Source organism: Typopeltis vanoorti, chromosome 16 (genome assembly GCF_054136105.1).
Source record: "Typopeltis vanoorti isolate ZY-2024b chromosome 16, IOZ_Tvanoo_1.0, whole genome shotgun sequence".
Lineage (NCBI taxonomy): Eukaryota > Metazoa > Arthropoda > Arachnida > Uropygi > Thelyphonidae > Typopeltis > Typopeltis vanoorti.
Genome location: NC_143564.1, coordinates 73,561,348 through 73,577,738, shown reverse-complemented (window position 1 = coordinate 73,577,738; position 16,391 = coordinate 73,561,348). Strand labels below are relative to the sequence as shown.

At 36.3% G+C, this 16,391-nt stretch overlaps 1 protein-coding gene across 2 annotated transcripts in view; it reads left to right on the top strand.

The window, feature by feature from the left end:
• The window catches only part of LOC150098130 (protein KRTCAP2 homolog), a 125,798-nt gene that overhangs the window by 25,387 nt on the left and 84,020 nt on the right, over positions 1-16,391 (top strand). For both annotated transcript variants that reach the window (XM_090405933.1, XM_090405932.1), the window contains exon 2: positions 6,018-6,172. In XM_090405933.1, coding sequence (XP_090262059.1) covers positions 6,018-6,172 — 155 coding nt within the window. The remainder of the gene's footprint in view (positions 1-6,017; positions 6,173-16,391) is intronic.

Here is a 16,391-nt window from a genome sequence, read left to right as displayed (position 1 = left end):
TGAAGAAGCTTAGAAATGGAGAAAAGATTGCTTTAAAAGGAGTTAGAGATGATAAAGTTGACATGAAAAACGGGAGAAAAAGATATGCTTGAAGTATGGAGTAATTACTTTGAAAAACTGCTAAATGAAACAAGCAGTGATAACAGCACAGTGGTAAAAAACACTGACCAGGCATGCAGTCAGGAATACATATCCATACTTGAAGTAGAAAAAGCCATCAAAGGCTTGAAATGTGGAAAGGCAGCAGGAGTAGATGATATTCGACCAGAAATGCTGAAGTATGGTGGTATAAAAGTCTTACTCTGGCTGCACTGCATAGTTCAGAAAGCCTGGACAGAGGGACGAATTCCTGATGATTGGAGTAGAGCTCTAATAGTACCCATATATAAAAAGGGAAATAAAACTGAATGTGAGAATTACAGAGGTATTTCCCTACTGAGTGTTCCTGGTAAGATCTATGCAAGTATACTTGAGAAACGGTTGAGAAGAATTGTGGAAGAAAAGCTTGGTGAAGAACAAGCTGGATTCCACCCAAATAGAGGCTATCAGGATCAGATCTTCATTTTACGACAAATAGTTGAGGAAGCATGGGAATATAACAAAGATCTGTATTTAAGTTTTGTCGATCTGGAAAAGGCATATGACAAGGTGCCATGAGAGAAGCTATTCAACACGCTACAGTTATATGGTGTCAGTGGGGCATTATATCAAGCAATACTTGGTCTTGATTTGAGTTATAAGTCAGCAGTTAGAATTGAAGGAAGTACAGGAAGATAGTTTAATGTGAAATCTGGTGTGGGACAAGGATGTACATTATCCCCTCTGTTAATAATTATATGATCACATTATTGAAGGAATTAAAAATATCTTCTAAAAACAAAGGGCATTTTAAGGATTGACCTGAAGTTATCCAAATAGACATGTTCAACCTTAAGAGATATATCATTGCAAGTTATCTGAGATTTTGGTAACAATTGTGTATCTGAAAAAAAATAAGTAGCTGCAGCAGCATCATTAAAATGCAACTTAAAGACGTAATAGAATCACTTTTTTTTTATGCTAGTTGTTTTACCTTGATCTTCAGCATTAACTATAACTCTGTACCTTGAGGATGAAATAATATTCTTTATTCTAATGTAATCAGCAGTCTTTGATATTGCTTAAAAACTAATTTGGTTTATTAGGAGAATATTAATTCCAATTTTATTTTTTATTTTTTATGAGCCTCTCACGCTATGAAAGTTTTTTATTGTAAATCTGTAGCACATTCATACTATTCTTTTTATGTTTGTAGTTTTATTTCTTTACTTGGCCTGGAAAACCTACTCCAGGGACCAAACATGAAACTTTTTTAAGCCCCTTCAGGCCTCCAGTAAGGGGAAAATTGATCTAATACTGGATGAGGAGATTCATCTCCGACCTTATAAAGACAATCACTAACATCCATGCCCATGCATTCATTTTAGAAATGATGGACTTTGCAACCATGTTATAAATAACTATTTTAATTTCCTGACATTTCAATCTTCATATTAAGGTCATCATCTGGAGTATATACGAGGACAAGCTGAGTTACATTTCACACAGTAAGCTAAAGAAACAGTGATTTGATCATTGGTTATTCTACTGGCATGACCTCTAGTGAAAAAAAATAAAATAAAATTACAGATAAAATTACACATTAATTATTTAGAAACTACATCAGAGCTAAATTCTATTTAAGACAACATGAGAGAAATATTCTTTCTTATAGATAGTTTTCTTACGGTAACAATGATGTCTTATTTTTAAAATTGCAATTGTTATATTAGATTCAGGATTATCTGCAGTCCTGTTTATAATTAACTCTTCGGTAGAAAGGTTCTGTGGGTAGAATATGTGCCTTCCATATGCTTGGGATTTTTAGGCCATCATTATTTTTCAGATTGGAATGGTTGATAAGAATCTCTCAGGCTTTCTTAAATTTGCATTCATACCATGTTTTCTTGTGATGTAAACAAGTGGTGCTTTTTCAGTCAATTCTATGTAAAGTGTTCAGGGGCATGATCAGAGAGGCCAGCTTCACCATAGTTATTATATTTGATATGTCGTTTATGTTCCTTTTGTCTGATAGGAATCGTGCATCCTGTTTCCCCTATATATGATAGATACCAGGTGCAATAAATACAGTGTACTCCAGGGTGGGCCAGCGGAGGGAGAGAGTCTTTGGATGAGTTGAGTAAGCTTTTTAATTTTGCAGGATGTTTAAAGGTGGCTTTGAGGTTGTATTTCTGTAGTATTCATTTATTTTATCTGATTCACTTTAATGTAAGGAATGGTTATAGTTTTATCGTAGTCTGGTTTATCTTTGTTTTTTTTTGTTAATAGTGTTTTGGCTATAACCATTTTTTTAGAAAAGTATTGCTGATAACTTTAAATTCGTTTTTGCACTTGTTCATTGCAGCAGATCTTCAAAGCCCTGTTTTTTAGAGTATTGATGACACCTAGTTTTTGTGTTGGGTGATGGTAGGAGTTGGTAGGAGTTTATGTGTATATATTGGCCATTATGTGTTGGTTTCCGGTAAACAGTGAAGGAAAGACTGCCAGAAATGTATCTAGAAATGGAAGTGTGTTCTGGTTTTCAATCTCGGTTGTGAACTGTTAACGTTTGTGTTGTTTGTTTAGGTGGCTAAGGAAAGCGTCTAGTGTCTGGCAGCCATGGGGCCAGATCGTGAAAACATCATCAGTGTATCTAAGCCAGACTTTGGGTTTTAAAGGAAAGAAATCTAGAGCATGTTGCTCGAAATGTTCCCTATAAAAGTTAACAATGGGGGGGGGAAATAATGGCAAGGCAATGGCTGTGCCTTCTTTTTGTATGTAGAAAGCATTTTGCCATACAAAAACCAGAACGTAATACATGTGCAAAGAGCTCTGTTATATCTGGAGGGGAATTTGTTCTGTAAAAGAAGGATTGGGTCATTGACTGGGACATTTGTAAAGAGGGCAGAGACGTCAAAACAAAAATAACTATTTATTAAAATAGTTATTTTAATAAATCATCTTTTTCTAATGTAATATCTTTGATTATTTATGAACTGTTGTGAGTTTCTGCTAGGAACATGATGCATGTTTCCTATTAGACAAAAGGAACATGAATGACAAATTAAATATAATAAATATGGTGAAGCTGGCCTTTCTGATTATGACCTGAACACTTTACATGAATTGACTGGAAAAGCACCAGTTGTTTGCATCATACCCAAACATGGTATGAACGCAAATTTAAGGAAGCCTGTGAGATTCTTATCAACCACTCCAATCCAAACAATAATGATGGCCTAAAAATCCCTAGCATATGGAAGGCACATATTCTACTCACGGAACCTTTCTCCCCAAGAGTTAACTATAAACAGGACTGTAGATAATCCTGAATCTAATATAACAATTGCAATGTTAAAAATAAGACATCATTGTTACTGTAAGAAAACTATCTATAAGAAAGAATGTTTCTCTCATGTTATCTTAAATAGAATTTAGCTTTGATGTAGCTTCTAAATAATTAATTTGTAATTTTATCAGTATGTTTTAAAAACGTATACAATTTAGGACGACAATGCTTGCTTTATTTATTTATTTTCATTAGATGTCATGCCAGTAGAATAACTGGTGATCAAATCATTATTTCTTTAGCTTAATGTGTGAAATGTTACTCAGCTTGTTCTTGTATATTTGTATATACTGTGGATGATGACCTTAATATGAAGGTCGAAATGTCAGGAAATTAAAATAGTTATTTATAACATGGTTGTGAAGTCCATAATTTCTAAAATGAATGCATGCTGATCACCGTGCAACACTAAAAGAAAGGAGCATGCCATGCATGATTCAGACTGACAGCCTGTTAGTTAGCAAGCAGATATGTTAACCACTCTGCCATCCAAGCTGGCATTGATCTGAAAAACATAATAAATACTGAGACAGCATTATACAAATTTGTTAAATATGTGAAAGGTTCAAAGACTTAGGCACAATGCTATTCTCAAGGAAATTTGCTATAGAAGCAATCTATGATAACGAAAATTGATTGTATTGTATTATCTTAATTATGTCAAAAGCAAAGGAAATAATGCAGATTTGATTAAAACTCAAGTGATTAATATTTGGATTTTAATTACAACTATAACTAATATTTCTTTACAGCATTTAGTAGATTTATTCCTGAAATATAATAAATTTGAATTTTCCTAAAGATTTCTTGAATGGAAATCATTCTCAAGATCACAGCTAGGTCATGATTTTTGATTAAGGATTTCACTGGATTGGCAACTGCTTTGAAGTGTTGGTTCTTGTTAGAGACTAGTTAGAGTATGGGATGGGCTTGTGCTTTTCTATTATAGATTATTTGCTAGGGAAATTTCAGTTAGCATATTAATTGAATTAATAAAGAAAAGCAGTATAAAGATTATAACTTAGTCAGAAATTTATTAAAAGGAAGGATAATTAATATCCAATATTGTTTTATATGAAGTAGACAAATAGTGCTTGTCTTTTTAAAAGTTGAAAGATTATGATGCTTTAATGCCATGAAACTCCTAATCAAAAAGGATTAATAAGAGATGACTATGTGTGCTCTTAATCTGTGTATTTATTTCTGCTCTCAATTGCTTTGAAACTTTTACATTTTAAAAAGTTCTTAACTTGATATAAAGTGATAATGAATATTCATTATTCTTACTTTTAATAAGAATTATGGGCAAGTTGTAGTCTTTCACCAATTTTTTCATTAATTGCAATTTATACATTTACAAGAAAAATACAGAACTTTCAAGGAGTCCATCATTTTGGGTTTCTACATGCTTTTGATGTGAACCAGCACTTCATAACGGATGTGATGGTAGTGAAACTCTTAATCAGAAAACATTAATTACAAGGTCAATCTATAGTCTTTTTGGAAAAGTTTAGATCTTTAAGTATTGTAACACCACCAAGGCAAATCCTGCTCAAAACTTATACAATTTAGGAAGACAATGTTGGAAGTTTTTTCCCACTTGGTTAGACTATAATAAATTTAGTTTAATCCTTTATCCAAGTGTGAGCAAATGAAGTTTGCTCTTGAAGTATCTTCAGGACTGAGGCAACTTGTGGTAAAGGTGGACCAAGCTCCTTATCACTCCTTGTCTCAGTGTCTCCCATAATGCAAAGCACATCTCCTTGTGGACATGTATAATGTTATGCATTAATGGAAGGGCCACTACCCAGACTGGTTTCGACCTTTATTGAGGTCTCATCAGTGGGAGACAGACCCAGAAGTGGTGATATGTTAGAAGCAATGGAGAAGTCATATTTACCTACACGAGCTGCCAAAAGGTGTACCACCTTATTAAATTACTCTGGATTTAGAGAAAGATGTTGGAAGTTTTTTTTTTTTTTTTGCCCCTTGGTTAGACTATAATAAATTTAGTTTAATCCTTTATCCAAGTGTGAGCAAACAAAGTTTGTGCCTGAAGTATCTTCAGGATTGAGGCAATTTGTGGTAAAGGTGAACCAAACGCTCATCATTCCTTGTCTCAGTAGTATCTGCCATAATGCAAAGCACGCTTTAGTATCACCACTTCTGTGTCTGGCTCTCACTAACGAGACCTCAGTAAAGGTAGAAACCGGTCTGGGTAGTGGTCCTTCCCTTAATGCATAGCATTATATATGTCTGCAAGGAGATGTGCTTTGCATTATGGGAGATACTGAGACAAGGAGTGATGAGAGCTTGGTCCACCTTTACCACGAGTTGCCTCAGTCCTGAAGATACTTCAGGCGCAAACTTTGTTTGCTGACACTTGGATAAAGGATTAAACTGAATTTATTAGGAAGACGATGTTTGCTTTTTTATTTGATAAGAAAAATGTTTGGATATTTACTAATCTTCCTTTTTATAGCTTTTATCGTATACTTTTCTATATTAGTTAATGGCATTTTAGTAAAGATAGATTCAAATTTTATAAATGAATTGAAGATTTTCATATATTCAATTTGTTTTGTTTTAGCAATGTCCAGTAGTATGTCGTGCCTTTTGTCTCTGTGCTTGTTTGTGTTGCTGTTTGCTGCCATGCAAGTATACAAGACTCAATTAGCCTCATCTCAATTAATGACTATTCTTGGAGGATATCTTGGATCACTGCTTTTTATTTTAATTCTTACTGTATCCTTTGTTGAGTATTGTATAATAATTGTATATAATGTCAGTGTCAGTATAGTTCCATCAGTATTAAATTCTTATTATTATAAGAGAATGTGCACGAAGTTCTAAGATTCATGATAAGGTATTCGTTACTGCCTCTAGCATTCACTTCTAATAATTTACCACGCTCCGAGCAAAAAATATAGTCCTCATGTACCAGTTAACCACACATTCTTACATACCATTGAGGGTGACTTCCTTGTTCTCTCTTCTGTGTAATCATTTATTGGAAAAGTTTCTTCAATATCTGCTTTATAAAATTCCATCCCCCCCCCCTTTTTTTTTTGTGATTACCAGCTGAACTGTGTAAACCACAAACCTTCAGCCTTTCCTCATTGGTAGCACTCCATGGACTAGTGACCATTTTAAAATGTTACTTGCCTCTGAATCCTCTCCAATACTTCACACCCTAAAAATCCCAGGCTTCTAGATGTGGTTGTATCAAAACCCTGAGAGAGGGAAAGAGAGGAATAATAACATCCTCATATCCACTTGTCAGTGTGCTCTTCAACATCCAAGTAATTGCTCACTTTTGCAATATGTCCTCAGAACTTCATTTCCTTTTCCACTGCCATTCCCAAATCTGTAGTCTCATTAACTTCTTTCAATCTTTCCAACAGTTACACTCCTTGTAACTTTTCATTTCAAAGAGCATACCTTTACACTTTTCTAATTTAAACTAACAATTACTACAAAAATATATTTTATCCACAGTCAGTTTACTAGAATCTTCTTTCCCAGTTTGCATCACTACCAAACAACTGGATATTCCCCTCCCCATATATCATTGATGTACAAAATGTCAGTCTAGGTACTGTAGCATGCCATTGGTCATTTGCCTTCTCTACCTCCCCACCATATACTGCTATTTGATGTATGTCTATCAGCCATCTTCTTATGTATATCACCAGCTCTGTATCCATCTTTTTTTTTTGCTCCACTTTACATAATCCTTATATCCTGTCAAATATCTTTGGAAATTTCAGCAATATCATGGTGTTACATTACTGTTACTCAGTTGTTACATTACTGTAAAATGTAAGTAGATTATTAAGGCATGACCCATCCATTACTAAATGGTGCTTCTCTCCCCCTCCCCCCTTCCCATATAATATCATATTCTTGTCCACACGTTGAATTATGTCCTTCAATAACTTTTCAGCCTCTCAACCAGCCATTTCTAAGATATTGATCAGTCTAGATTTGCTACCTGTGTAATTTGTGTCTAACTGGAACTTTTATGCCCTCTTTCCATTTCCTTAGGACTTTCCAGAGTTGAGACATAAAGAGCTTTGGCACAGGCCCTGCCATTTGCTTAGCACATTCATGTAATACAGAGGCTGATATTTCCTCCTCAATCACATGGCATATCTGTGATATTCTTAGTACATCAGTACTCCAGTTCATCAGTTTCTTTTCTCACATTAGTCCCTGCACTATCTCACCTGAATGAGTCTTCTTGAGTATTCTGCAATTGAGCAGTTCTTCTCTTAGTAGCAAAAACTTTTCCTCCACTCTCTTCTGTTCTGCGCCGTCTCTTTCAAGGTTGTGTACCTGTCTCCATTTAGCATGTCATCTAGCATTGTTTTCCTTACTCTTCCTCTGGGTCTTTTTCCGTCTATTTTTCCTTCAGTGGCATCTCTGATTCCATTCCCTCCCAGAATATGCCCAATCCAGTTTCCCCTTTCTTCTTTTTATCCTCCTTAACAGACTTCTTTCTTCTTCTACTCTTTTTAAGACCTCTTCATTAGTTATTTTATCTGTCCATTTGATTTCTTCAATCCTTCTCCAAATCCACATCTCAAAGCTTTCCAAAATCTTAATTTCTTCTTTCTTCATTGTCCAAGTTTCAGCTGCATAGAGGGCAATACCCCACACATAACATTTTATTAGTATTTTCTTTAGGTTTCTATCCATTTTACTTCTGAATAAATTCCATTTTCTATTAAAGGCATCTCTTCCCATCGCTATTTTTGCTTTTATGACACTTTTAAATCTTCCATCACTGCTAATAACACTTTCTAGATATTTAAATGTCTTTATTTGATTCAATTTCCCCCCATTTATTCTGATATCCATATTTGCCTCTTTCCTTGCTATTTTCATTACCTTTGTTTTTCTGATGTTAATTTTCATTCCATAATTGATACAGGATTCCAGTAATCTGTTCAACAGATGTTGTAGTCCTGTTTCAGTATTTGATAATAATGCCTTGTCATCTGCGTATTGTTATATTTTGTTCTTTTCATTATATTTTTGGTATCTTTTCTTAATTTTATTTATTGTTTTTATTATGTAAGGCATTGCTTTTACCTGTATGTCTTGTTCACTCTAAAATGCGAGACTTACTTAAGATTGTTCTACGTTACTTGTGGTAGAACAGCTATCTACGCACATTTGACCGACCCCATGATTATTGATCACTTGTATTAATTAATTAAACAAAGGGATTGTCTCAGGTTAGAACCAAATCAAATGATATTTTGAGTAAAAATTGATGAATTTGCATGGTATTTACATGTATTGTTTACTTTTAGTATTTTAGCGAGTCTGGGTGATTTTTGTGTGTTTTTTGAGTATTTTAATAGTAAATTGATAGATACGATTATCTATGCACATGACTCCCATAAAGTGGAATACAAAGATGGCGTCCAGGTCACCACATTTGTCTAAAAATCTTAATTTAAAGGATTTGATTCGATGTACTGTTTGTGAAATATGTGCATTGAGGAGAACAGTTGGAGTCTGGTTAAACAACGATAGTGGAGTGAATGTGTGCAAAAAGTGTAAAGAATGTGAGGATTTAAAGAATGCTTCAGGTCGCGTGAGTGATATCATTGATGAAAGTGAGAATCTAGATAACAGTGATATTCAAGGTATGAATGATGATATTTGCGAGGTAGTACCTGATAGCTGTGAGAGCGGTGTTGAAAGTGAGAATGAAGGTAAACATACAGAACGATTGAATGAATCATCGGAGAATAAAAATGATGACATTGACACAATGAGTGAGATCGCTTTATTATGTGGAGCGATACATAGTGCAAATTGGCAGCTGGAATGTTGGCAAAAATGTTTACCAAGCGTACTGACTAATAGGCAAAAGTATGATAGAAAAAATAAGGGTATGATAGTGAGTGTAAACAAAATGAAAGAGCACGTGTTGTATGGAGATTCCTTAGTAAGAGGTGTGTTAGTTGAGAGTTTAACAAAATCGTACCAACCCGGTGCGAACGTTAAGAATGTGAGACAATTAGAATGCAAAAGTAGCGGGTGAAAGAATTAATAGCAGTAGCAGGTACAAATGATTTGAAAGGAGACGAAATGGCTATGAGTGAGGATATGAAGGAATTGCTTGAGGTAGCAAAAGAGAAGAGTGAGAGAGTTAGGATGGTGAGTCTGTTGCCGTGGTATGACAGTGAAGAGTATAGGAGGGCCATAATTGCTAATGACTTTATGCATGAATTATGTTTGAGTGGTGTGGAATTTGTGGAATGAGTTCGATGGGCAAAAGGATTTATATAAAATGGATGGTTTACATTTGAATGGATTTGGTGTACGGAGACTTGAAATTGGCATTAGTGAAACATGGCTGACAGAAGATGACACAGCTAGTGAGATTGAATGTGAGGGTATGGTGTCTTCAGGAGTGACAGGGAGAATAAAATGGGGGTAGGAGTGTTATTGATGAGAGCTGATGAGCTACAGCCAAGAAGAATAGAAGTGGAACTGCAGGATAGAGAAAAGAGCACATTTGAGGCTATTTGGTGTGAGATTGAAACTAGCAGAACAAAATATACAGTTGGATGCTGCTATAGACAAGGTGATGAAATAGATGGTGGAGATAGTATGCATAAGCAAATAGATGAAATGAGTGGATGGAGGGTAATTATTATGGGAGATTTCAACTATGGTAACATTGATTGGAAGGAGGAGCGGACACATGGGAGGAAGGAATTGGATTTTATGCGGTTATTAAGGGATAACTAACTGCGACAGCATGTAATGGAAAATACTAGGGGTCAGGGAGTGCTTGACCTAGTAATTGCATCTGAGAATTTGGCTGTGACGAATATGACCATGTTGCCACCAATTGGTGAGGGTGATCATAGGGTCTTGGGAGGTGGCTAAAGGTGTGGAATTTACAATTAAGACAGGGTACATATGGAATTATCGGGCTGGTAAGTGATAAGAAAAGCAAATAAGGATTATGAAAGAACATTGGCCATGCAGACTAAAGAGAATCCTAAACAGTTTTTTCGATATGTTGCAAGTAAAAGAAAAAATGTATATGGCATTTTTAATCATTCTTTAAAATGATTTTAAAGAATGCTGATGATAGGGGAGGTAACCGAATCAGTTGAAATAGTTGAATTACTGAGCGAGCACTTTGCAAGAATATATCTTCCAGGTGGTGACATTGCAGAAATGAATGAACCAATAGATTATATGGGAATTGTGGGGAATGAAGTGGAGGTAAGTAGTCTATTGCAAAACCTCAATGTCATTACATCTGTGGGATTGGATGGTATACCAGCTCGTGTCGTATGTGAAGCAGCTAAAGAATTGTCAGTACCCTTCACCATTTTGTTTAATTTGAGTCTCGGGTCTGGGTTAGTCCTGAGGGGGGTGGAAAAAGGACCCTCTTTCCACCCCCTCAGGACCCTCCTTTATGCAGTGGAAAATAGTTCCTCTGCATAAAGGAGGGTCCAAGACTGCTGTTGTAAATTACTGACCAATCAGCATATCAGGAGTCGTCACGGTCTTGGAGAAATTAGTCAAGAGAAGAAAACAGGATTGGATAGATGAAAATGGGATACTGTATGGGGGATAACATGGTTTTGTGAAGGGCAGATCATGCCTCAGTAACTTGCTCACGTTTTATAAAACAGTGACGGCTGAACTGGATAAGGATAATGGGTTTACAGTGATTCTACTGGACCTTGCCAAGGCCTTCGACAGGATACCACATGGAACTTTAATCAGTAAACTGGAGCAGATGGGGATGGATATTGGGTTGGTGAGATGGATAGGAGGGTGGTTGATGGACCAGAGAGTGGTTTATTCAGGAGTGGAGTCCAAAAGACGGCTTGTGACTAGTGGTGTGCCGCAGGGTTCTGTTCTTGGACCACTACTTTTCAATTTGTTCATTAATGATATAGGAAAGGATCTGAGAGGAAGTGTTCACTTGTTTGCTGATGATGCAAAGTTGGGTAGAGCAATTGTGAGTGCACAGGATGTCAAAATTTTGCAGGATGATTTGGATAGTTTCGAGGACTGGGCTAGGGAAAATGGATGTCAATTTAATGTGGCAAAGTGTAAGGTTATGCATTTTGGAGTGAAAAGAATAGCAGCAGTATATCACATTGGTGGAACCGTACTCCAGGAGATTGAGGCCAGGGATTTGGGAGTGTTGGTGGATAGGGAGTTGAAGTTTAGGGGGGGGGGGGCACATTGCAAAAGTGGCTAAATCAGCTCATCAAATCACTTGGTTGCTGAAAAATACTTTAGCAAGCAGAGACAAACAAGTTATTTTTCCTCTATATCAAGCCTTGATAAGACCCCATCTAGACTACTGTGCCCAGATATGGGCACCAGGGTTTCTTCTTGATGGGGAGGAGGAGGTGGAAAGAATCCAGAGACGAGTGACCAAGATGATAGCAGGTCTATGGAATGAACCTTATGAGAACAGGTTGAAGATTTGTGGGTTGCAAAAATTGGTTGATAGGCAGAAAAGGGGTGATATGATTGAGACATTCAAATTACTGAAGGGTTTCTGTAAGATTAATTCAGAAGATATTTTTGAAAATATGACTGGTGGTGGGAGGACTAGGGGCCATGCATGGAAGCTGGGGAAGAGCATGGTTGACAAGGGAGTTAGAGCTAGGTTTTTTACATGGAGAGTGGTGAATGAGTGGAATAAGCTTCCAGAGTCTGTTGTGGGTGCTACAACCGTGAATGAGTTCAAGGCAAGGTGTGATAGATACTGTGTGAATCTCGAATAGCTTTTCTTGACATGATGTTAGGACCTCCCTTGATGAGTCTGTTGACTCCTTGGAGTTGCCCAAAATAATAATAATAAAAAAATCCTTTGTAATGACTATCTGGAATTACTCCTCAATTAGGTACTGGCAAATTTATTTGTTTTAGCTGCACCAGCCAATACCTTTAGGTTAGAAGGACTCTTAATCAAGCAACAACTCCCAGAAAATATACAAGACTGATCAATCTATCAAATACACTTAATATCAAATTACCTAAATCACTTATGCTAATTTTCGTTTGCGGTCATGGGCTCAATTAAGCAAATCTATTCCTCTCAGGTTCTGATTAAAATGATTGGTGCATTGGATTCATTCTCAGGCCACAAGTCAGGTTAAACAAAAATACATTTATTGAATTCTTGGAATACATATCCAAAATTATACACTCAGCTAAATTAATGGCACATTCTAGGTTATAAAGCTAATTATGGCAACCGAAATCGATACAACTGAATCTTATCATGAATTATTACTACTAGATTAATTCTTAGCTTTCATCAATACACTGATCTGTAATTTCCTCCATAACAGTTATTCTTAACTTCGTTTACTATTTCACATAGCATACATAACATAACTTATCTATACAGTCACTCATTAATATGTTCATGGAGCTTTGACACCGCTACTAAATAATCACTAAGAGTTCTATATTAGAATGTTCCTGCTTACTAATTCACAAGATTCCTTCCCTTTTTTCAACAAAAGAAACACTAAAGGTTGTACATTACCAACTCTCAGGAAATTCATCAGGTCTGTCACTTACTCTTCAACTATTCTTACGAAATGCTTGCTCTTTGTCTGGACGATTGTCTCACATGGCTAGACTTGAACTAATTTTTAGGTCTCTTCCTCCAAAGTGGACTAGAAACAGTCAGCTTAGTTTTGATACACGTGGTCATTCATGACGATCATCAGATACAGATCTCTACGGAAGGCCGACCATGTGTCCACCTTGGCCCTGCTCCTTCGCTGCTTGTCTCCGTCTGACATGCCCCGTTTCGATGGTCGCATTCAGCTAGTCATCTCCGAAGATGTTTTGCGCCAGGACCCTGGAACCACGGGTGTCGATGCCGAGCAGCAGAGGACTATCCAGAACCCGAGGAGAGGTTCTGGATAGTCCTCTGCTGAGAAGAAAAATGCCACGAGAAAGGGAAGTAGACTCCTTTTATGATACTTCTTCCCCCCCCCCCCCCAATTGCATCAAGTTTTCTCCCCGATACTGATCTTTTTGCATGCGAGATGATTTCCTTTGCGGCGTCTTCCAGGAATTACGAGCGCGCGCCGCTCCCAGTGCATATTTGATTGCCGCAGGTCAAACATTTATCCGAAAGTTTCACCAGTGAACTTTGAACTCTCATTCTTACATTGTAATAAACAATTTTCATGGAATATTTCTTTCATTGTTAAACTTTACAAAACAGATTGCATTTAATTTTTCTATAGAGTAATTCTGCATTAAAGGTATTCATTTATAAATCCTTGAACAATCTGCATCTTTTCCTATGTACAAGTATATCTTTGTTGATTTATTAAACTTGTTAAATCCTGAATGAAGTATTTCTAAACAAAAAAAAAAAAACTCTTCATTCAAGATTTCACAGTATCTTATTGCAAATATCTGTCTACCTTGAATCTTTATTCCTTCTTCCAAATTCTCCACTTCATCAGTTTCTTTTCTCACATTAGTCCCTGCACTATCTCACCTGGATGAGTACACCCTTTCAAAGTGAACAATCAGTTCAACTGTTTCTTCTGCTTCTTTCACTTCCTTGCTATCAGCTTAATGTGAAGGTTTAGTGGAGTATTAACATCACTAGAAAGGATTAAAAACTAATTTTAATGCTTCCAATATTCTGTCTGTCACTGAGACATCTTCAGGGAGTACAAATAACAGTTGTAACACACACACACACACACACACACACACACAAAGACAGCACAATACGTAATGAAACACATGGGTGAGTCTAAAGTCCTATCTAGGTGGTGTGCCCTCTATGGGAATATATTTGTCTAAATAAATACAGATGCATAAAACTTCCCAAAATTTGGGAAACAATTTTCAGAGGTCCCAGTTTACATCCTAGGCTGCCCAAAAATGCCGATAGAGGGTCCATCACCTAAATAGGACTTCGTGTTTCATTAATCGTTGTGTGTGTGTGTGTGTGTGTGTGTGTGTGTGTGTGTGTGTGTGTGTGTGTGTGTGTGTGTGTGTGTGTGTGTTACATGTTATTTGTACTCCCTGAAGATGTCTCAGTGATTGAGACGAAATATTGGAAGTATTGAAATTAGTTTTTAATCCTTTCCTAGTGATGTTAATACTTCATTAAAGTGCTGAACGTACATGTCTCCAACATGTCTTTCCAGCACTTAAGCCTTAACATGTGGATGCATTCCTCTCAATCTGCTTTTGCCTTACCACGCTTGTCACCCTTCTTGCCTGTGCTTTGCACTGCCTGTGACCTTTTTTCTTGTATCTTCTCCACTGCATTTTTTACACTCCTGTGATGCATGTTCACTCATTTAACTCCTACATATGTTGCCAGATCCAGCACACTCAAATCATTAGTTTTCTCCCTCAATCACATTCTGTTTCATCTATTTATCTCACAGTAGCTGAATGATTCCATTTCCTCTCCATTTTTGCTGATGCATACCCTGTGCATCTTCCCTTGCAACCCCCCTTCCTCTCTTAGCTTATAGTGGCAATCAACACTATATGGTCCTATTAGCTTTTGTATCATACCAGATAAATTCAGATTCACTATTTCCCATGTATCTACCATTTTGCTTTTGTCCAACATCTAGAAGACTTGTAAATTTACAAATGCAGTATGCTGATTTCATAGCCTTAGCTGCTTCAGCCATAATTTCAAGCAACCACAAACAACACCAACATTCTTGAATTTCTACTCTTATTGGATTGCAGTTCTTCTGCTGTCATCAGCAATATGCTCTCCTTGCTTGTTCTGCTTATCTTCACTGAAAATACCTATTATATTCTCTTTCTACATCAACCTCTGTCAAGCAGGTTTCTTTTGGCCAAGTAAAACAAGCAAAAACACAAATTACCAATGTAATCCTGCACTGCTTAGTACAGGATTACACTGCTTAATAATTGCATTAGTAGGACAGATTGTAGTTCCATTGTGCTTAGTAGACATCAGGCAAGTGCCCAACAGTTGCAGTCTATCCTACTATGGCCAGACAGGTAGGCAGCCAACAGCAAAATCTTCTGAGCACAAAGATAACATCTAGTACTACCACTACAGTTGCTGTGAACTTACAAACCATCTCTTGGATACCTGCCACAAATATGGGAAAAAGGTCACGTGTTCACTAAAGCAAATACAAGTATGAAAGACCATTCCTTGAATCTGCCTTTGCCTTAAAAAAAAAAAAAAGCTATCCAAACCATAACAAATTTAACCTCCTGAAACCATCAGCCTCATTCAGGGCCTATGGGGGACTGCACATTTTATGACTTTAAGCTTCACATTTTCATCTCCTTCATTCTCACTTATTATAGTCCCTGCATTCTCTTGTATTCAGAAGTCATCAGTTACCTGTGTATTGTTATTTGATGATGTCAATTTCATTTTGATGAAATATGGGAAATAGTAAATTATCTTAGTTAATTTTATAACTATAAAACTATCAATAGGAGCAATCAATGAATAAACTCATACAATAATTATGGTCTTAGAATGTATGACATTTTAAGCTGGACATATCTAGGAGTCTTTAGCTTGTCTTAATTCATTCCTGGATAACATATACCATGCTTTCCCACATTACTTGTTGATGATTGTGCTTCTTATACATTCTTAATAATCATGTCAGTACTGATTTTTAGATAGTGTAGTTTAAAGAATGATAAATTTGCATAATGTCACTTTTGGATTTACCAAATAAGATGTGTGGTAAGAAAAGAAAAAGCAGATTATGAAAGAAAATTAGCCATGCAGGCTAAAGAGAATCCCAAACAGTTTTTCGATATGTTGCAAGTAAAAGAAAAAATGTATACGGCAGAATGATTTTAAAGAATGCCAATTGTAGGGAGGTAACTGAATGTTCATATAGTAGAATTACTGAGTGAGCACTTTGCAAGAGTATATCATCCAGGTAGTGAT